The 14,858-nt window shown below is 33.8% G+C and overlaps 1 protein-coding gene across 1 annotated transcript in view; it reads left to right on the top strand.

Annotated features, from left to right (window-relative positions):
• The window catches only part of FER (FER tyrosine kinase), a 419,902-nt gene that overhangs the window by 259,412 nt on the left and 145,632 nt on the right, over window positions 1–14,858 (top strand). Inside the window, exons 14-16 of the mRNA XM_039217958.1 lie at window positions 3,747–3,803; window positions 9,285–9,400; window positions 11,836–11,930. Coding sequence (XP_039073889.1) covers window positions 3,747–3,803; window positions 9,285–9,400; window positions 11,836–11,930 — 268 coding nt within the window. The remainder of the gene's footprint in view (window positions 1–3,746; window positions 3,804–9,284; window positions 9,401–11,835; window positions 11,931–14,858) is intronic.

Below are 14,858 nucleotides of genomic sequence, written 5' to 3'. Positions count from 1 at the left end.
GTCTCCTTTTTAAGATTCTTTTTAAAATCTTCTTTTAAATGGTGTCTTTAGACAATTTACATTTAATGTCATTATTGATTATGTTTGGATTTAGGGCTACTGTTTTATATGTTGTTCTGTTTTTTCATTTGTTTCACTTTTTACCTTTTCTTCCTTCCCTTTTGAGCTTTTTGAACAGTTTTTACTATCCCGTTGAATTTTTCTCTTATAGCTTTGATCATGTAGCTTTGTACTTTTATTCTTTTTTTCTTAAGTGGTTCCTGTAAGAGTTATAAAAACCATTTAACTCTTCACAGTTTACAAAGAATCAATACCCTCACACTTCAAGTGAAATGCAGAAACTTTATCACAGTACAGATCTGTATATCTTTACCTTTTTGGAGTACTTTTCATATGTATTACATCTAAGTCAGTTGAAAACCTCATCGGAAAATGTTCTAACTTTCCTTTCTATTTGTTGAGCACATTTTAAAGAGTCCAAGAGAAGAAATTCTATTACTTTGACTCAGGTTTTTACCATTTTTATTTTTCTTCCTTTATGCCTTCTGGCTAAAGAACTTCCTGTAGAGTGTGTATGCTTTATTTTTGATGTTTTAGCCAATTGGCTGCTGCTTTCAAAGTCAGCATATGCATTTAGGGTAACGGATCCCAAAAGGTCTGAATTTTGGGTTCTTTCTTAACCCAAATTTAACTTTTCTTATTCTGACTTGACTTTTGGTATTTTCTTAATGTAAATTTAGCCACTCAATGCTTACTATTTCACTAGCTCTTCAGGCTTCTAGAACAAAAACTTGGGACTTCTTGGCTTTTGTTCTTCCATTTTATCCAGTTTTTTTTCAGTGGTTGGGAGGAGTTGCCGTGATCCACCTATTTTACCATTATTTGAAGTAAAAAAGCTCTCAACAAATCACTTACACAACTTTAAAACAACAATTCTCCTACCTGCCAGACAATATTCTTTTAGTAGTATATTTTTGTTAGTATATGTGGAGGGGAAATTAAACCCAAAAATACTATTCACATGGAAAGTAGCCTTTTTGAAATACTTGCTTTTTTACATCTCATTTTAAAATACCAGCTTCATAGAAATAGTTTACATGGAACAAAATTCACAAGTTTGAAATGTATTCAATGAAATACCAGTAAATTGAATGTTTTCATAAACTCCCAGAATTCCTTCTTCTTGGCAATCTTCTCCAACCATGGCCTCAGGCAACCACTGCTCTGATTTATAGCATTATAGATTTGCCCATTGCCTGACTATACTGAAATTTGTTAATCAGTTCTCCTTTGGATGTGACACACCAAATTGTCTTCCAAAATGTCTGTACCATTCTAAATCCGTAATCAACATTGTCTGAGTACTCCGGTTGTTCCATATCTTCGCATCTGCTGCTACTGTTAATCTTGTGAATTTTAGTATTCTACTGGGTGTGAAGTGGCATCTTAATGCGGTTTGCAGCTGTGTGTCCCTGACAAATAGTGTCATTTTTTTTGCTAAACTTACTGTTTGTCCATCTTCTTGTGAGTTTTTAACCCAATTTTTTAGAAGTTTTTAAATTTAAATTGCAGTTAGTTAACATACTGTGGAATATTAGTTTGAGGTGTACAGTATAGTGATTAAATACTTCCATATAACAACAACAACAACAATTGTTGTGCTCTTCACAACAGTTGTACTCTTTAATTCCCATTACCTATTTCACCCAACCTTCCTACGCTCTGGTAACATTAGTTTTGTTCTCTATAATGAAGAGTCTGTTTCTTGGTTTGCCTCCCTCTCACCCCACCCCCTCCCTTGTTCATTTGTTTTGTTTCTTAAATTCCATATGAGTGCAATCACATGGCATTTGTCTTTCTGATCTAATTTTGCTTAGCGTAATACCCTCTAGCTCCATCCACATCATTGCAAATGGCAAGAGTTCATTCTTTTTTTGTGGCTGAATAATATTATGTGTGTGTGTGTGCACGCGTGCATGCCTGTCACATCTCTTTATCTATTCATCAGTCCATGGACACTTGGGCTCTTTCCATAATTTGGCTATTATAGATTTTTATCCAATTTCTTAAAATGGGATTTTTCTCAACTTGTTACTGAGGTATGTATTCTCTATATATTCTACATAAAAATTATTTGTTAGTTAGATGTAATGCAAAAATTCTCCCAGATTATAGTTTGCCATTATTTTTCAAATGATGGCCTTTGGAAGAATTTTAACAAATTTGTTTATAATTTTTTGGTTTTATAATTTTGTTTGTAATTTTGATGAATTCCAATTGTTTGTTTCTTTTATAGTTAGTGCTTTTTGTGTCCTAAGAAATTTTGCTTACTCTTTTAGTCATGGAGCTATCCTCCTATGTTTTTTTCCAGGTCCTTTATGGCTCTAGCTTTACATTTAGATTGAAAGACTATACATGTAAACTGAAAAAGGTCAATGTTCTCTTTGTTGACCTGTCAGAGAGTGGTGGTTGTGTTTGTCACATGGTGTTACTTCAAATAGATGTCCAGATTATTTTTTTATGAGACTCATATTTTTAAAAATTTTTTTTCCTAATGTTTATTTTTTAACATTAGACAAAGAGACAAAAATGACACAGAGCACGAGTGGGGGAGGGGTAGAGAGAGAGGGAGACACAGAATCCAAAGCAGGCTCCAAGCTCTGAGCTGTCAGCACAGAGCCCAATGAGGGGCTCGAACTCATCAACTGTGAGATCATGACCTGAGCCGAAGTCAGACGCTTAATCAACTGAGCCACTCAGGTGCCCCGGTCCAGATTATTTTTAAACTAGGGGTAGACATTTACTTCAGTATGTGTGATTACTTGTTACAGCTCACTCTATAGATCATACTATGTTTCAGTCTTTATAATGGGGGAATACTACACTTTATTATCTAATAAAAATCACGTTATGAAGAAAATATATCATTCTAGGATTTTTTTTTTCCCTCTTTCTCTCTTCCCCATACCTGTTTTTCATTCCCTCCTTTCCATCATTTTTTCTTCTGTCTCCTTTCTTGCTTCATTCCTTGTTCGTTTTTCTTTTTTAAAAAAATTTGGGTGTCTCTTTACCTTATGGTATTGTGTAATTTCCTAGCTGAGACTTAACATGATAAAATATTCCCTAAATAGTAATTAGTTCTTGAGATCAGATAATAGGATGTTCTTTTATAGTGGCATGTTTGCATTACTAATCTTGTGTACCCTAGTGGTATTGTGATTGATGCTTGTTGTTTTATTAACTACAAGAAAGTACTCAGGAAATAGAAGGGACTACATGCACTGTCAGAGACTGCTATAACTCATGGCCAGTTTACATGTGGAAAAATTAGCTGTTAGTAATGTAATTTTCTATGATTAATTGGGAGTTGGACATTTTGCATTATATAATATTATTCCCTCGTATACTTGTGACATAACTGTCATAAAATGACCAGTTAAGCCATAGCCTAAGCTTCATGGTAAGAGGAAAGGGCCTGCTGTGTTTTAGTTACAGGAATACTATGGTTTTGAGGGCTAAGATTTCTGATAGAAGTTAGCAACAATGTAGATTTTAAAGTCTTAGTGTTGAGTAACATTTCTTAAATCTGTGTTTTAACCTCTTGAAGTTACAACTTGTTAGCATACTGTTGATTTAATGGTCTGCATAAAATACCCCTTAGTTCTCTTTGCTATTGCCTCAGATGCATCTTACAGGAAATATACCCTTGGTTGGGCTAAAATAGTTGTTCTTTTTCTTTTCCCTAGGATAAGAAATGGGTTCTCAATCATGAAGATGTCACTTTGGGAGAACTACTGGGCAAGGTATGTAGTCAGTTGAGCTGACCGTGTCTGTGCGCTCTACAGACGTCTTCGTTTTCTTCAGAGCTTTTCTTCCATTCCAGCACACAGCAAGGCACATTCCCACATGAACTAGAAGAACACCATACCACATCTGTTACCAACACTGTGATATTCACTGACCTACAAGGGAAAATCTTCGAGAAGTTTAAGGATGATTCTGGGTTTTTAAGAATAGTATATGTTATGTTTTCCTCTGGAAGGACTAAAAGCTGTAATGATTTTATTAGTGTGGTAAAGCCAAAAGTAGCAATCCGAGACTGGAAAAGAAACTGCGAGATCATTAAAGTTTAAACACTCAATAGTCTTGTTCCATTTGTTTCTGGTTATACGTGATAGTTCAAAAAAAATGACATAGGCTCTGGAAGATGTCAGGATTGTGTGTAGAATCAGTGGCTGCATTATTTCAGTCTAACCATTATGTGGATAAGACAGATTTCAATACAGAGATCCAGTTTGTAGCCAACTCTGGTAGTGGTCAGAGAAGGCAGCTATATATGATGAAAAGTCCCTTTTTTCCAGACTAGTTAGAAGTTTTTTCCAATTCTTAGGCCAAGTGAAAGTGTATTATGCTTAATAATAATGGCAGACATTTCATAATCATTAATCAAATGTACTATTTGAAAATTTATTAATAGCTTGTTTATGATTGAGTTCTAATGGATAAATATGAACTTCTTTGTCAATGGCTTAATTAGTGATGTTTCTTTTTGAAAGTTTGAATTGAGTATAGGCTTTAATGCACTAATTATTATTTAGTGTAAGATAATATACAATTCAGATATTTGGAGAAAATTGTCATGTATTTTGACCAGTACTAGACTTACAGCTCAGCATTTTAAATAAAGAAATACATGATTATTAATTTTTTTATTCAAATGTCACCTTCATGAGTTGACAATCCTTAATTTTTTAGCTGTGAATATGTTGAGAAAGCAAATCCCTAGTGAAGTAATCCACTTTGCAGGATTCTTCACATTATTTTAAAATATCCTTCCCAGACAAATATCATATGTTTGCACGTATAGGAGGATTAGGAGGAACTTGACGGAGGAACAAGGGGGAGAAGAAGGGCGGAAATGGTGGGGGAAAGGGAGAGAGGCAAACCATGAGAGACTCTTGAATGCTGACAAAAACTGAGGACTGATGGATGTGGGGGGGAGGGGGGGATGGGCATGGAGGAGGGCACTTTGGGGATGAGCACTGAGTGTTATGTAGAAACTAATTTGACAATAAACTATTTGTAAAAAAAAAAAAAAAAAAAAAGAGAACCACAAAAAAAAATAAATAAATAAAATAAAATAAAATATCCTTCCCAAATGAAAGCATTATATTGCTGTTGGAAAGCACTTTCTATTGATTGTTAGTACTTACTTAGTAAGTAAATTCTAAGTAATGTTAAGTTAAAAGCAGTAGCTGATGTATTTATTTCATTTATGATGTGCTCATCATTCTTAAGGAAGTATTCCTTCTTTCCATTACTTTAGGTCAGTAAGTCAGTTGCAGTAATAGGGCCAAAAATTATTACAAAGAAATTAAATTTTCCTGAAAACACAACAAAAATATTGTAAAATTAAATCACTTACTGAAATGGAATGGGTTGATAAGAACTGCTTTTCAGTAGTAAGCAAAAATATTTTCAGTTACAGAGAAATATTTGTTATGTTTATGTTTAATTTTCTATGTGACATATATATAGTATGTTCAGAAGGGATTTTAACATTTAGCTCCTTACTAGAGCGTTTCAAAGAATAAGATTTTCTCAATGACAGTACAGTAATATGATGTCTGGTTAAACAAATTTAATCATTTTTAAAAGTTTATTTATTTTGAGAGCGTGAAAGTGAGAGTGAACACGTGTATGTGTGCATGACTGAGGGAAACACAGAAAGAGGGAGAGCGAGAGCAAGAGCGATAGACAGAGAATATCCCAAGCAGGCTCCACACTGTCAGCCCAGAGCCTCAGAACCGTGAGATCATGACCTGAGCCGAAATCAAGAGTCAGACGCTTAACCAACTAGGGTGCCTCAGTGGCTCAATTTAATCATTTTAATAAAACTACAACTTTAGAGATACTCTATACCATAATTTCAGCTAATATTTTTGAGTGTAAAAATAATTTATGATTTAATATTTTCACTACCTATTCTTAATAAATATTTGCAGTATATTCCTTGAGAGTGCATGAGTAAAAAATAATTAGTCATGGTTTCTGTACAGACATTGGAATTCAGCAGTAATAGAAGATTGAGACAGGACCTCTTAACTCTTTTATTCACCACTATATAATTAAACTATCTTGATATACAGTTGAAATTCACTCCTGAAATATTTATTAATGTCCCCTTTGTGCCAGGCACTCTTCCAGACACTTGGGATACATCAACCAACAAAACAGACAAATATCTTTGCCTTTCTATCTGGCAGGGGAAGATAGAAAAATAATAAACATAATAAATAGGTAAATTTTATAGTAAAGGATGCTAAACTCTGTGAAAAATACAGGGGGATTGGGAATGCTATTGGTCAGAGTTGCAATTTTTTTTACCATCTTATTTATTTTCGAGAGACAGAGGGAAGGTAGGGGAAGGGTGAGAGATAGCAAGGATGAAACTCTTTGAAGCTTGTTGCAAAAGGAAGCAGAGATATATGGCTGATCGTGTTGTTGTTTAACCTGAGAGGAACAACAGCATGCCAGATTGCGGTTGGGAATAATATGGTGAAACCTGATGATTTTCAAGGGAGAGATGAGAATTGCTGCAGTAAGACTGAGTAGGTTAAAGGGGATTGAATTTGATTTACAATGGAGGAGTGACTGTAATAGAAACATAATAGGTCATTTTTATAACTGTGAAGATCGGTAGTGAATAACTGTGGGGCTTAGAGTCTGTAAGCTTTCTTCAGATTGCTTCAAATTTCTCAGTGAAGTAGGAAGTAAGGTTATCAGCTAAAAATGAGGATGGGGGAGAAGGTTTGGGAGATTTGAGAAGAGAATAAAAGGGAGAGATTGTTAATTAGAACAATGAGAGTTTGAACAGACTAGAGAATTGTGCTGTGCTTATTATTGGGCAGTGGTAAGGGCCTTCTAAAGGATTGTGCCAATGAAATGAAATAAAATGAAACCAGTCAACATGGCTGTATATTTTCTGCAGCCACATTTAGCCACGTAAGTGCAGACTAGACAGAGCATTGAGTTAAATCAGGATTGTAGATTTGGCAAGTGAGTTCTAAGATTAAGAGGAACAGTATAGTTAATGTGTGGTTGTGTAAGCAGTTGTAATTTCTGCCTCTGGAATTGAAGCTGGATAAGGAAGGCAGAAAGGACATTAACAAAGTTTAAAGTACGATCCTAGAAAATAGGTTGGAGCACAAATTGCTGGGAGAATCATGTTCAAGAAACTGAGGGTTTGAGGTATTGGAAGGTACTCTGTCTACTGAAATTGCCAAGAATTGCAATAGGAGTAACCCTGGGTACCATGTTCCAGGAGCTCAAATTGTTAGTAAACAAAGGAAAATATTTTCAAATTCAACAGCTGGTAGCTACACTAAGGGGTCATGGATATATAATAAAATGATAAAGTTTCAGAGCTTGGTTTTTGGGGAATGCAGTAGAGAAAATGGTTTGAAAGCAGTGACAGGGAGCTAGTTGACCACTTTATTTCATCTCCAGGGCAGTGGGAGAAGGGAAGGTAGCAGGGGTATTGTCACTTAAGTTCAGAAGGTGGAAGGAAGGTCCACCATCTTTTGAGTGCTCAGGTGAAAGCCAAGTTTGTTACAACAAAAAGATGAAGAGAATGACCAAAGAATAGATTGAAGATAAAATGTTGATGATGATGGACCATAAATTCCAGATTGAATTAATTCCAAAATAGAATTACCCTACGATCCCACAATTGAACTACTAGATATTTACCTAAAGAATAGAAAAATACTAATTCAAATGGATACATATACCCGATGAATGGATAAAGAAGATGAGATATATATACATGTATGTATGTGCATATATATATATACATATATATATATAATGTATATACACAATGGAATATCATTCAGCCATTATAAAATGAAATCTTGCCATTCTTGCCATTGGCAATAACATTGATGGGTCCAGAGGGTATACTGCTAAGTAAAATAAATTAGAGGAAGATAAATACCGTATGATTTCAGGTATGTGTAGAATTTAAGAAACAAAACAAATGAACAAACAAAAAGAAGAGGCAAACCAAAAAATACTCTTAACTGTAAAGAAGAAACAGATCATTACCAGAGGAGAGGTGACTGGGGGGAATGGGTGAAATAGCTAAAGGGGATGAAGAGCAGACTTTTCATGATGAGCACTGAGTAATATTTGCTGAATCATTATATTGTACACCAGAAACTAATACAACACTGTTAACTATGCTGGAATTAAAATGTTTAAATGGAAAAAAAAAAAAAAAGCTACGGAACTTTGACAGAAATTAGACATAAATATATGTATTAGAACATTTTAGTAATTTTCAGTTTATTAATATAAAACTTAAACGCCTTGAACTATTGGTTAAAAATTACATTGATCTTAGACCTCAAATGTAATAACTAGCAGACCCCTAGTTCATTACTTCTTGCTCAACAGTAGCTTAAAGCTTATTATAATACTTGCATTTTAGGATTATAGTTATGTAAAAAAGACAGATGCATACATAAAAACTTGAATACTAAAAAATACCTGTTGCATTAGCTTTATAGATCATCCTTATAATTTGTTTCATCTTAAAAATAAAAAACAAATGACTTAAAACTTGAAATAAGGCACATAAAAGTCAAAAAATGTTAGAGACTTAGGACAAGGTTAGGGATTTATACATCTGATAGAAACCCAATATGGGTGACACTGGCATTTGGATTAGTACCTCCTCTTCCTTGCTACGTTTCCAAGATTGACAGTCTGCTGGCTGGTGACAGTCCTTAGTGGGCCGGGTTCGATTGCTTCTTCCCTATTGCCTTATACTCTTCAACTGACATTTGGCTGTGTGGACCCGTGCCAACAGTCACCTCATGGAATCTTTGCTTTATCTTGAAACATTAACGGATAAATTCTTAAATAAAATTTAGAGGTTGGGGGTAAAGAAAACTAGGAGGCAGGAAACTTAATGTCTTTCTGATGGCTTCAATTTGACTTTCTCTTCTTATCCTGTTTGAGTTTTTTCCCCATTTTTCCTTTTCAGTTCTCCTCATGCTTCAATCCCCTAAATGGTAGGTGGGTTGGGTAGTATTTTTAAAGTCGGAGGATTGGCAAGAGCAACATTTCCAATCTTTTATTTCTGCTTAAAACTCTGAATAAAGCTAACAGAATACTTTGATTAATTCAAAATGTATCATTACAAGCTTTCCTTGTGTGTTGCAAAGATCTATGTGGCTTTCTTACACCCCAAACAATAAATGTATTTGTATTTTCAGGGGAATTTTGGTGAAGTATATAAGGGCATATTAAAGGATAAAACCGCTGTTGCTGTTAAAACATGTAAAGAAGATCTTCCTCAGGAACTGAAAATAAAATTTTTACAAGAAGCCAAGTGAGTTTGCTAAAGGAATATTAAACATGTATTTATAAGTTAACATCACAACATTAAAATATGAAGTTTGGAATTAAATTATGATTCACTGAAATAGAAGTAAGCACTTTCAGAACCCTCACAAGCAAGCACTTATACAACATAGAAACAAAAAGTTTATTTGTTTTTGATTTGGACTAGACATTATTTATGCAATCACAGTCAAAGGAACCAGATGCTAAAAAAACAGTGAGTATTCTTCAGTGTTGGAATATTGCACTGTTTTGCTTTTATCATACCTACATACATCTATATATGTGTATATGCAGTGTGTGATTGTCTTTATAATAAAAATATTATTTTAGCCATGCACAAAATACATAATTTATGTAAATATATTTAGATATATATAATTACATCTATCCAACCCTCCTTCGAAGTTTTCACTTGATTCTCTTTTCTGAGCTGTTACATTTCTTTTCTGAGAACCTCAGATTTCTTCTTCAGCTCCTTGTTGGGCATTTGTTCCAAAATTTGCACATTGTTTCTTTTCTAACCTTCTACCATGATTTTCTCTTTTCTATTAGCTAAAAGTTAATGTTCTAACTTGCTACCCCTGTATTGCATATGGGTAATAGTATTCTGTTAGTGGTAAAACCCACAACACAGTACGAAACACATGGAAAAATGTTTGGGACAAAGTAATGATGGACTCACACTCTGAGATGCATGGATATATGGATGGGAAAGAAGGAGGATACATGGATCCATGTGGTGTAAAGGGAGAAAAGGAAAGCGTGCATGCATGTGTGTGTGTGTCTGTCTGTCTGTCTGTCATGGCATAGTGAGAGAACTAAGTGTCATAGGATAGAGCATTTTGATGGACATTTTTTCATTCATCATCTAAAAGTGAATATTGAGAGCAATGGATTAACCTATTTGGTACGCTTATTAAATATTATGTATAGAATAAAGTTGTAAACTTTTTTAATGTCCATTATTGGCAGGTCAAAAATATGCTATGATAAAGGCATGCTATCAGACTTGAATTTCATAGGCTGATTATTTTATAGGTATTCTTAAGATACAAGGTTATATAGTACTTTATTTTGTGGAGAAAAAAGCTAATTTTCTTGCACTCTAAATTGTGACTGTTTTATGGCAAAATAAAGTATTAAATTTCCTAAAGTGGAAAAGTCCATTTTCTAAAGTGGAATTACAAAGTTTTATGTTAAAAATGAGAATTGCATGTATGCAAATTCCTAAGTGTCATTTAATAGATGATAGAACTATATATTTAGATATTTAATATTGAGTTCATGCTAGCTATTTTGTGGAATTTCTTTACTAAGCAGTTTCCAACCTAAGAAATGACATTTTGGATTAGAGTCAAACATTCTAAGACTTCCTTTCTAATTCTTTGTAGAAGTTGAAAGCTCAAAGTTAGTGACAGAGTATTTTCCTTATCTCTAGAATTTTTCCTACTCTACCTTTTCAGTTATAAGTTATTATATATTTTCAATCTAAAGCATTTTTCGTAGAGTTATCTCTGTTTTAGTTGGGCTTACACAAAACATATATGAACTATTTTTTCTTTCTCCCATTGGTTATTTTTTTGTTTTCTTAGAAAACTGCATTTTTCCAATATGAGTGAATTTGTAAGTACGTCAGTAGGATAATATGGAATAAAATCTGGTAATACAAATATCCAGGGTAGATGGCTCTTTGAGGGAATCTAGCTTATTTTAACTCATGGTTGGGATCCTATGGCTGAGTCTATGCTATTTTTATAGCCTTCTAATGAAATTTTGCCTTTATCCAAACAAAGTCCCCTTTACTTCAGCTTCAGTCTATACGAAAACTGTTGCTAAATTATTGTTGAGTCTATAGTCTGCTTTCTTAAAACTTTTGAGTTTTTACTATTTTTGAAATTGATCGTGTAATCAAGATAGTATTTTACAAAACCCAATCAGATGATCAGCTTATAGAATTTACCAATATGAATTGAATTGTTATTTATGTATTTTCAATTAAGTGTGTGCAAAAAAACCATAAAATTATGCCAACCTAGCAGCTTAGAGTTTTTAGCACACTAATACTTGTCAGTTATGCTTTTGTGGTAGTAGCTAAAACCAGTTACTTGGAAGGGAGTGTAATGTTTGGGACTAAATAAAATGTTCATATTTAGCATGATTATTACTCAGAGTGGATAATAATTTTTAAATGAAAATTTTTAATTGAATTAAGGAGAATTGATTCCTTGGGTACCTATAGTTTGCTAATATTTACCTAAACTTGCATACATCCCATCATTTATCATAATTTGGTTTCATGTTGAAGTTTTAAAAAGAGAATTATGTCAACTAAAGTATATTTTATGTGGGCATGCTGTTCATGATCATAAATTAATGCTTTGTTATTTAAATGATACTATTCTGAAACTTTTTCTCCTCCAGAATTCTCAAGCAATACGATCATCCCAATATTGTCAAACTTATAGGCGTTTGCACACAAAGACAGCCTATCTACATCATTATGGAACTGGTTCCAGGTAATGATTTTAGAGGTTTCCTCAGTGCCGTTATAATGTCATGTTTGATTATTTTTATATGTTCAGTTTCTTTGATTTCTCCTTGTAAAGTTTTCAGCAATGCTTTTAAACATTTTCCTGATGACAAAGAGCTGTACATATGCTCAATATTTTTATAGTCTATAATATTTTGCTGTTGTATAGAAAATGTCATCCACCTTTTTTTTTTAATGGGGGAGATATATTATTATAGTGCATTTACACATGGAATTTCGTTAAATATGTTTTTGTTAGAAAACCTGTTATAAAAATAGTCTACTTGGTTTAACTTTATAACAATGATATGAATATCTTCTATTTTGTTCATTGTTTATTATTTTCCAAGTACAGTAGCATACATCCTCTTGTTTGGCTGCATATAAAATCCATAGTGCTTTGAATGCCTTATGAACTATGAGCATCTTTCATAAGTGAACAAAGAAGAATTAATCTTTTGAGGAATTTGTCCTGTATTTCTTTACGGTGACCTTGAACACCTTTTTGCGTCTTGTGGTTCTCGACTTTTGCCAAAAATAGAGTGTATTTTTAAGTTACTTTCACTGTATTATCATCTTGTTATAGAAAATATTATTAGAGTAAAATTTGATCTTGGTTAAATTTATAAATATAATATTAAATAATAAAAATTTGCTTTAACTAGTATTTACCCATTTTAAAAGAAATTTAAAAGAATATGAAAAATATTTCTAACTTTAATATACATTAGATAAACCTGATATTATAGATTGCCCATTAAATATTGCTCACACAGTTTGGCTATTATTTAAGGATAGTTGGTCTCATTTTTATCTGATTTGCTTGCTGTTGGAGTAGCTCTTGGTATTGCCATTTAACTGTAGGATTTAGGATAATCATCATCTTTGCCCTGATCAGAATAGCACTGCTAAATACATTGTATGTTTGCATGGTTGACACTATTTGTGATCTATATCATAAGTAGTTTTCAATATAGTTACGAAAAATATTAGAGTACATTGTAAAATTTTGAAAACAATTCAGTTGCTTATAGTTTTAATTAAATAATATCATACGGGCAACTGGGTAGCTCAGTGGGTTGAGCGCCTATCTTTGGCTCAGGTCATGATCTCACAATTCATGAATTGAGGCCCTGCTTTCGGCTCTATGCTGACAGTTCAGAGCCTCAAGCTGCTTAGGATTCTGTGTCTCCCTCTCTGCCTCCCCCCAATCATACTCTGTCTCTTTCTCAAAAAAAAAAAAAAAAAATATATATATATATATGTGTGTGTGTGTGTGTATACATATATATATATGTGAACATTCAGATAAGTCCTAATGAAGTCCCCAGTTAATAAGGGATGTCCCTGAAAAACTGAGATTTGAAAGGTGGGGCAGAGTTGATTAAGAAAAGTGATCTTGATCTTATCATGGATGACAAATGCCAGATAGAAGGTCCAAGTTGAACAAAAGAAGATAGCTTTGCTGGAGTGCCAGGGAAGTATTTATCTGACACTGACAAATAACTTGTATTGTTGTTTTTAAATGAATAAGAGTAATAAACCCCATTAGAAAATTGAAAATTAATGGAACTTAAAAAATTAAAAATTAAAATCTCCCACTCAGTAATCTGACCCTATCCCAAAGCTAATTGCTATCTAAGTGTGTGTGTGTGTGTGTGTGTGTGTGTGTGTGCATGCGCGCGTGTGTTTCCAGGAAAACATTTAATGTCTAGAAACAGACTCTTAAACTTTTCGGATCTTTTTTCTCGTTTTAATATAACTTAGGGTCTCATTGTTTCATATTTCTCCCTGTAGTTTTATCTTTGTAATGGTTTCAAAGTAGTCTATTTTATGGATTTATGTGATTTAATCAATCTTCTACTTACACCACTGTGTGTGTGTGATTATATATATATATAATCAATGTCAATGTTGAATTAATATATTTGGACTAATAATCATTTTGAACTATATAGGGTACATTTTCAACAATGGTATTGAGTGCAAGTGTATGTGTATTTTGATTTATAATAAATGTATTAGTTTTCCATTGCTGTATTACAAATAATCACAGCCTAGCAGCTTTAATCAATGTATGTTTATTACCTCACATTTCTGTAGATCACATGCATAGGCAATATTGATTGGGTTAACTGCTCAGGGTATCACAAAGCCCAAAATCAGGATTTCAGGCTGACCTCTTATCTGGAGTCACTGGAGAGGAATTCACTACCAGCCTGTTGTAGGGTGGTGGCAGAATCCCGTTCCTTGCAGCTGAGAAATGATGCTTTATTTGCTCGCTGTCAGCTCAAGGCATCTCTCATCTCCTTAAGGTTTCTACATTGTTTTTCTCATGGTCCCTCCATCTTCAGACTCAGCATGGCACATCTTTCAAGTGCTTTTTTTTTAATTTTTCAACTTCCTCTTCTGTTATCAGCCAGAGAATGAATATTCCCTCCTTTTTTGAAAGGAAAGAATGCCATATGACAACATAATTAGGGAAGTGATAGCTAATAATGTTCACAAGATCCAGGGCTTCGTGCAGGCCATTGATGGGAAGCCATATTCAAATTCTGCCTTTTGCTCAATTTTTAAATTTTTTTAATGTTTTACTTATTTCTGAGAGAGAGAGAGAGAGAGAGAGAGACATCGTGAGCAGGGGAGAGTCAGAGAGAGAGGGAGATACAGAATCTGAAACAGGCTCCAGGTTCTGAGTTAGCTGTCAGCACAGAGACCGACCTGGGGCTCGAACCCACGAACCATGAGATCATGACCTGAGCCAAAGTCAGACGCTTAACCGACTGAGCCACCAAGGCGCCCCAAGTTTGCTCAGTTTTTCAAAGACTAGTTGCAGCATGGAATCGGAAACCACATTGATAAACCTTTCATTCTCTATTATACTAACTCCTTTGCTTGAACTTGCAATTTGAAT

This window comes from Hyaena hyaena, unplaced genomic scaffold (assembly GCF_003009895.1).
Source record: "Hyaena hyaena isolate Hyena2069 unplaced genomic scaffold, ASM300989v1 scaffold_726, whole genome shotgun sequence".
Taxonomy (NCBI): domain Eukaryota; kingdom Metazoa; phylum Chordata; class Mammalia; order Carnivora; family Hyaenidae; genus Hyaena; species Hyaena hyaena.
The sequence above is the reverse complement of the archived record's forward strand: the minus strand, read 5'-3'. Positions and strand labels throughout refer to the sequence as shown.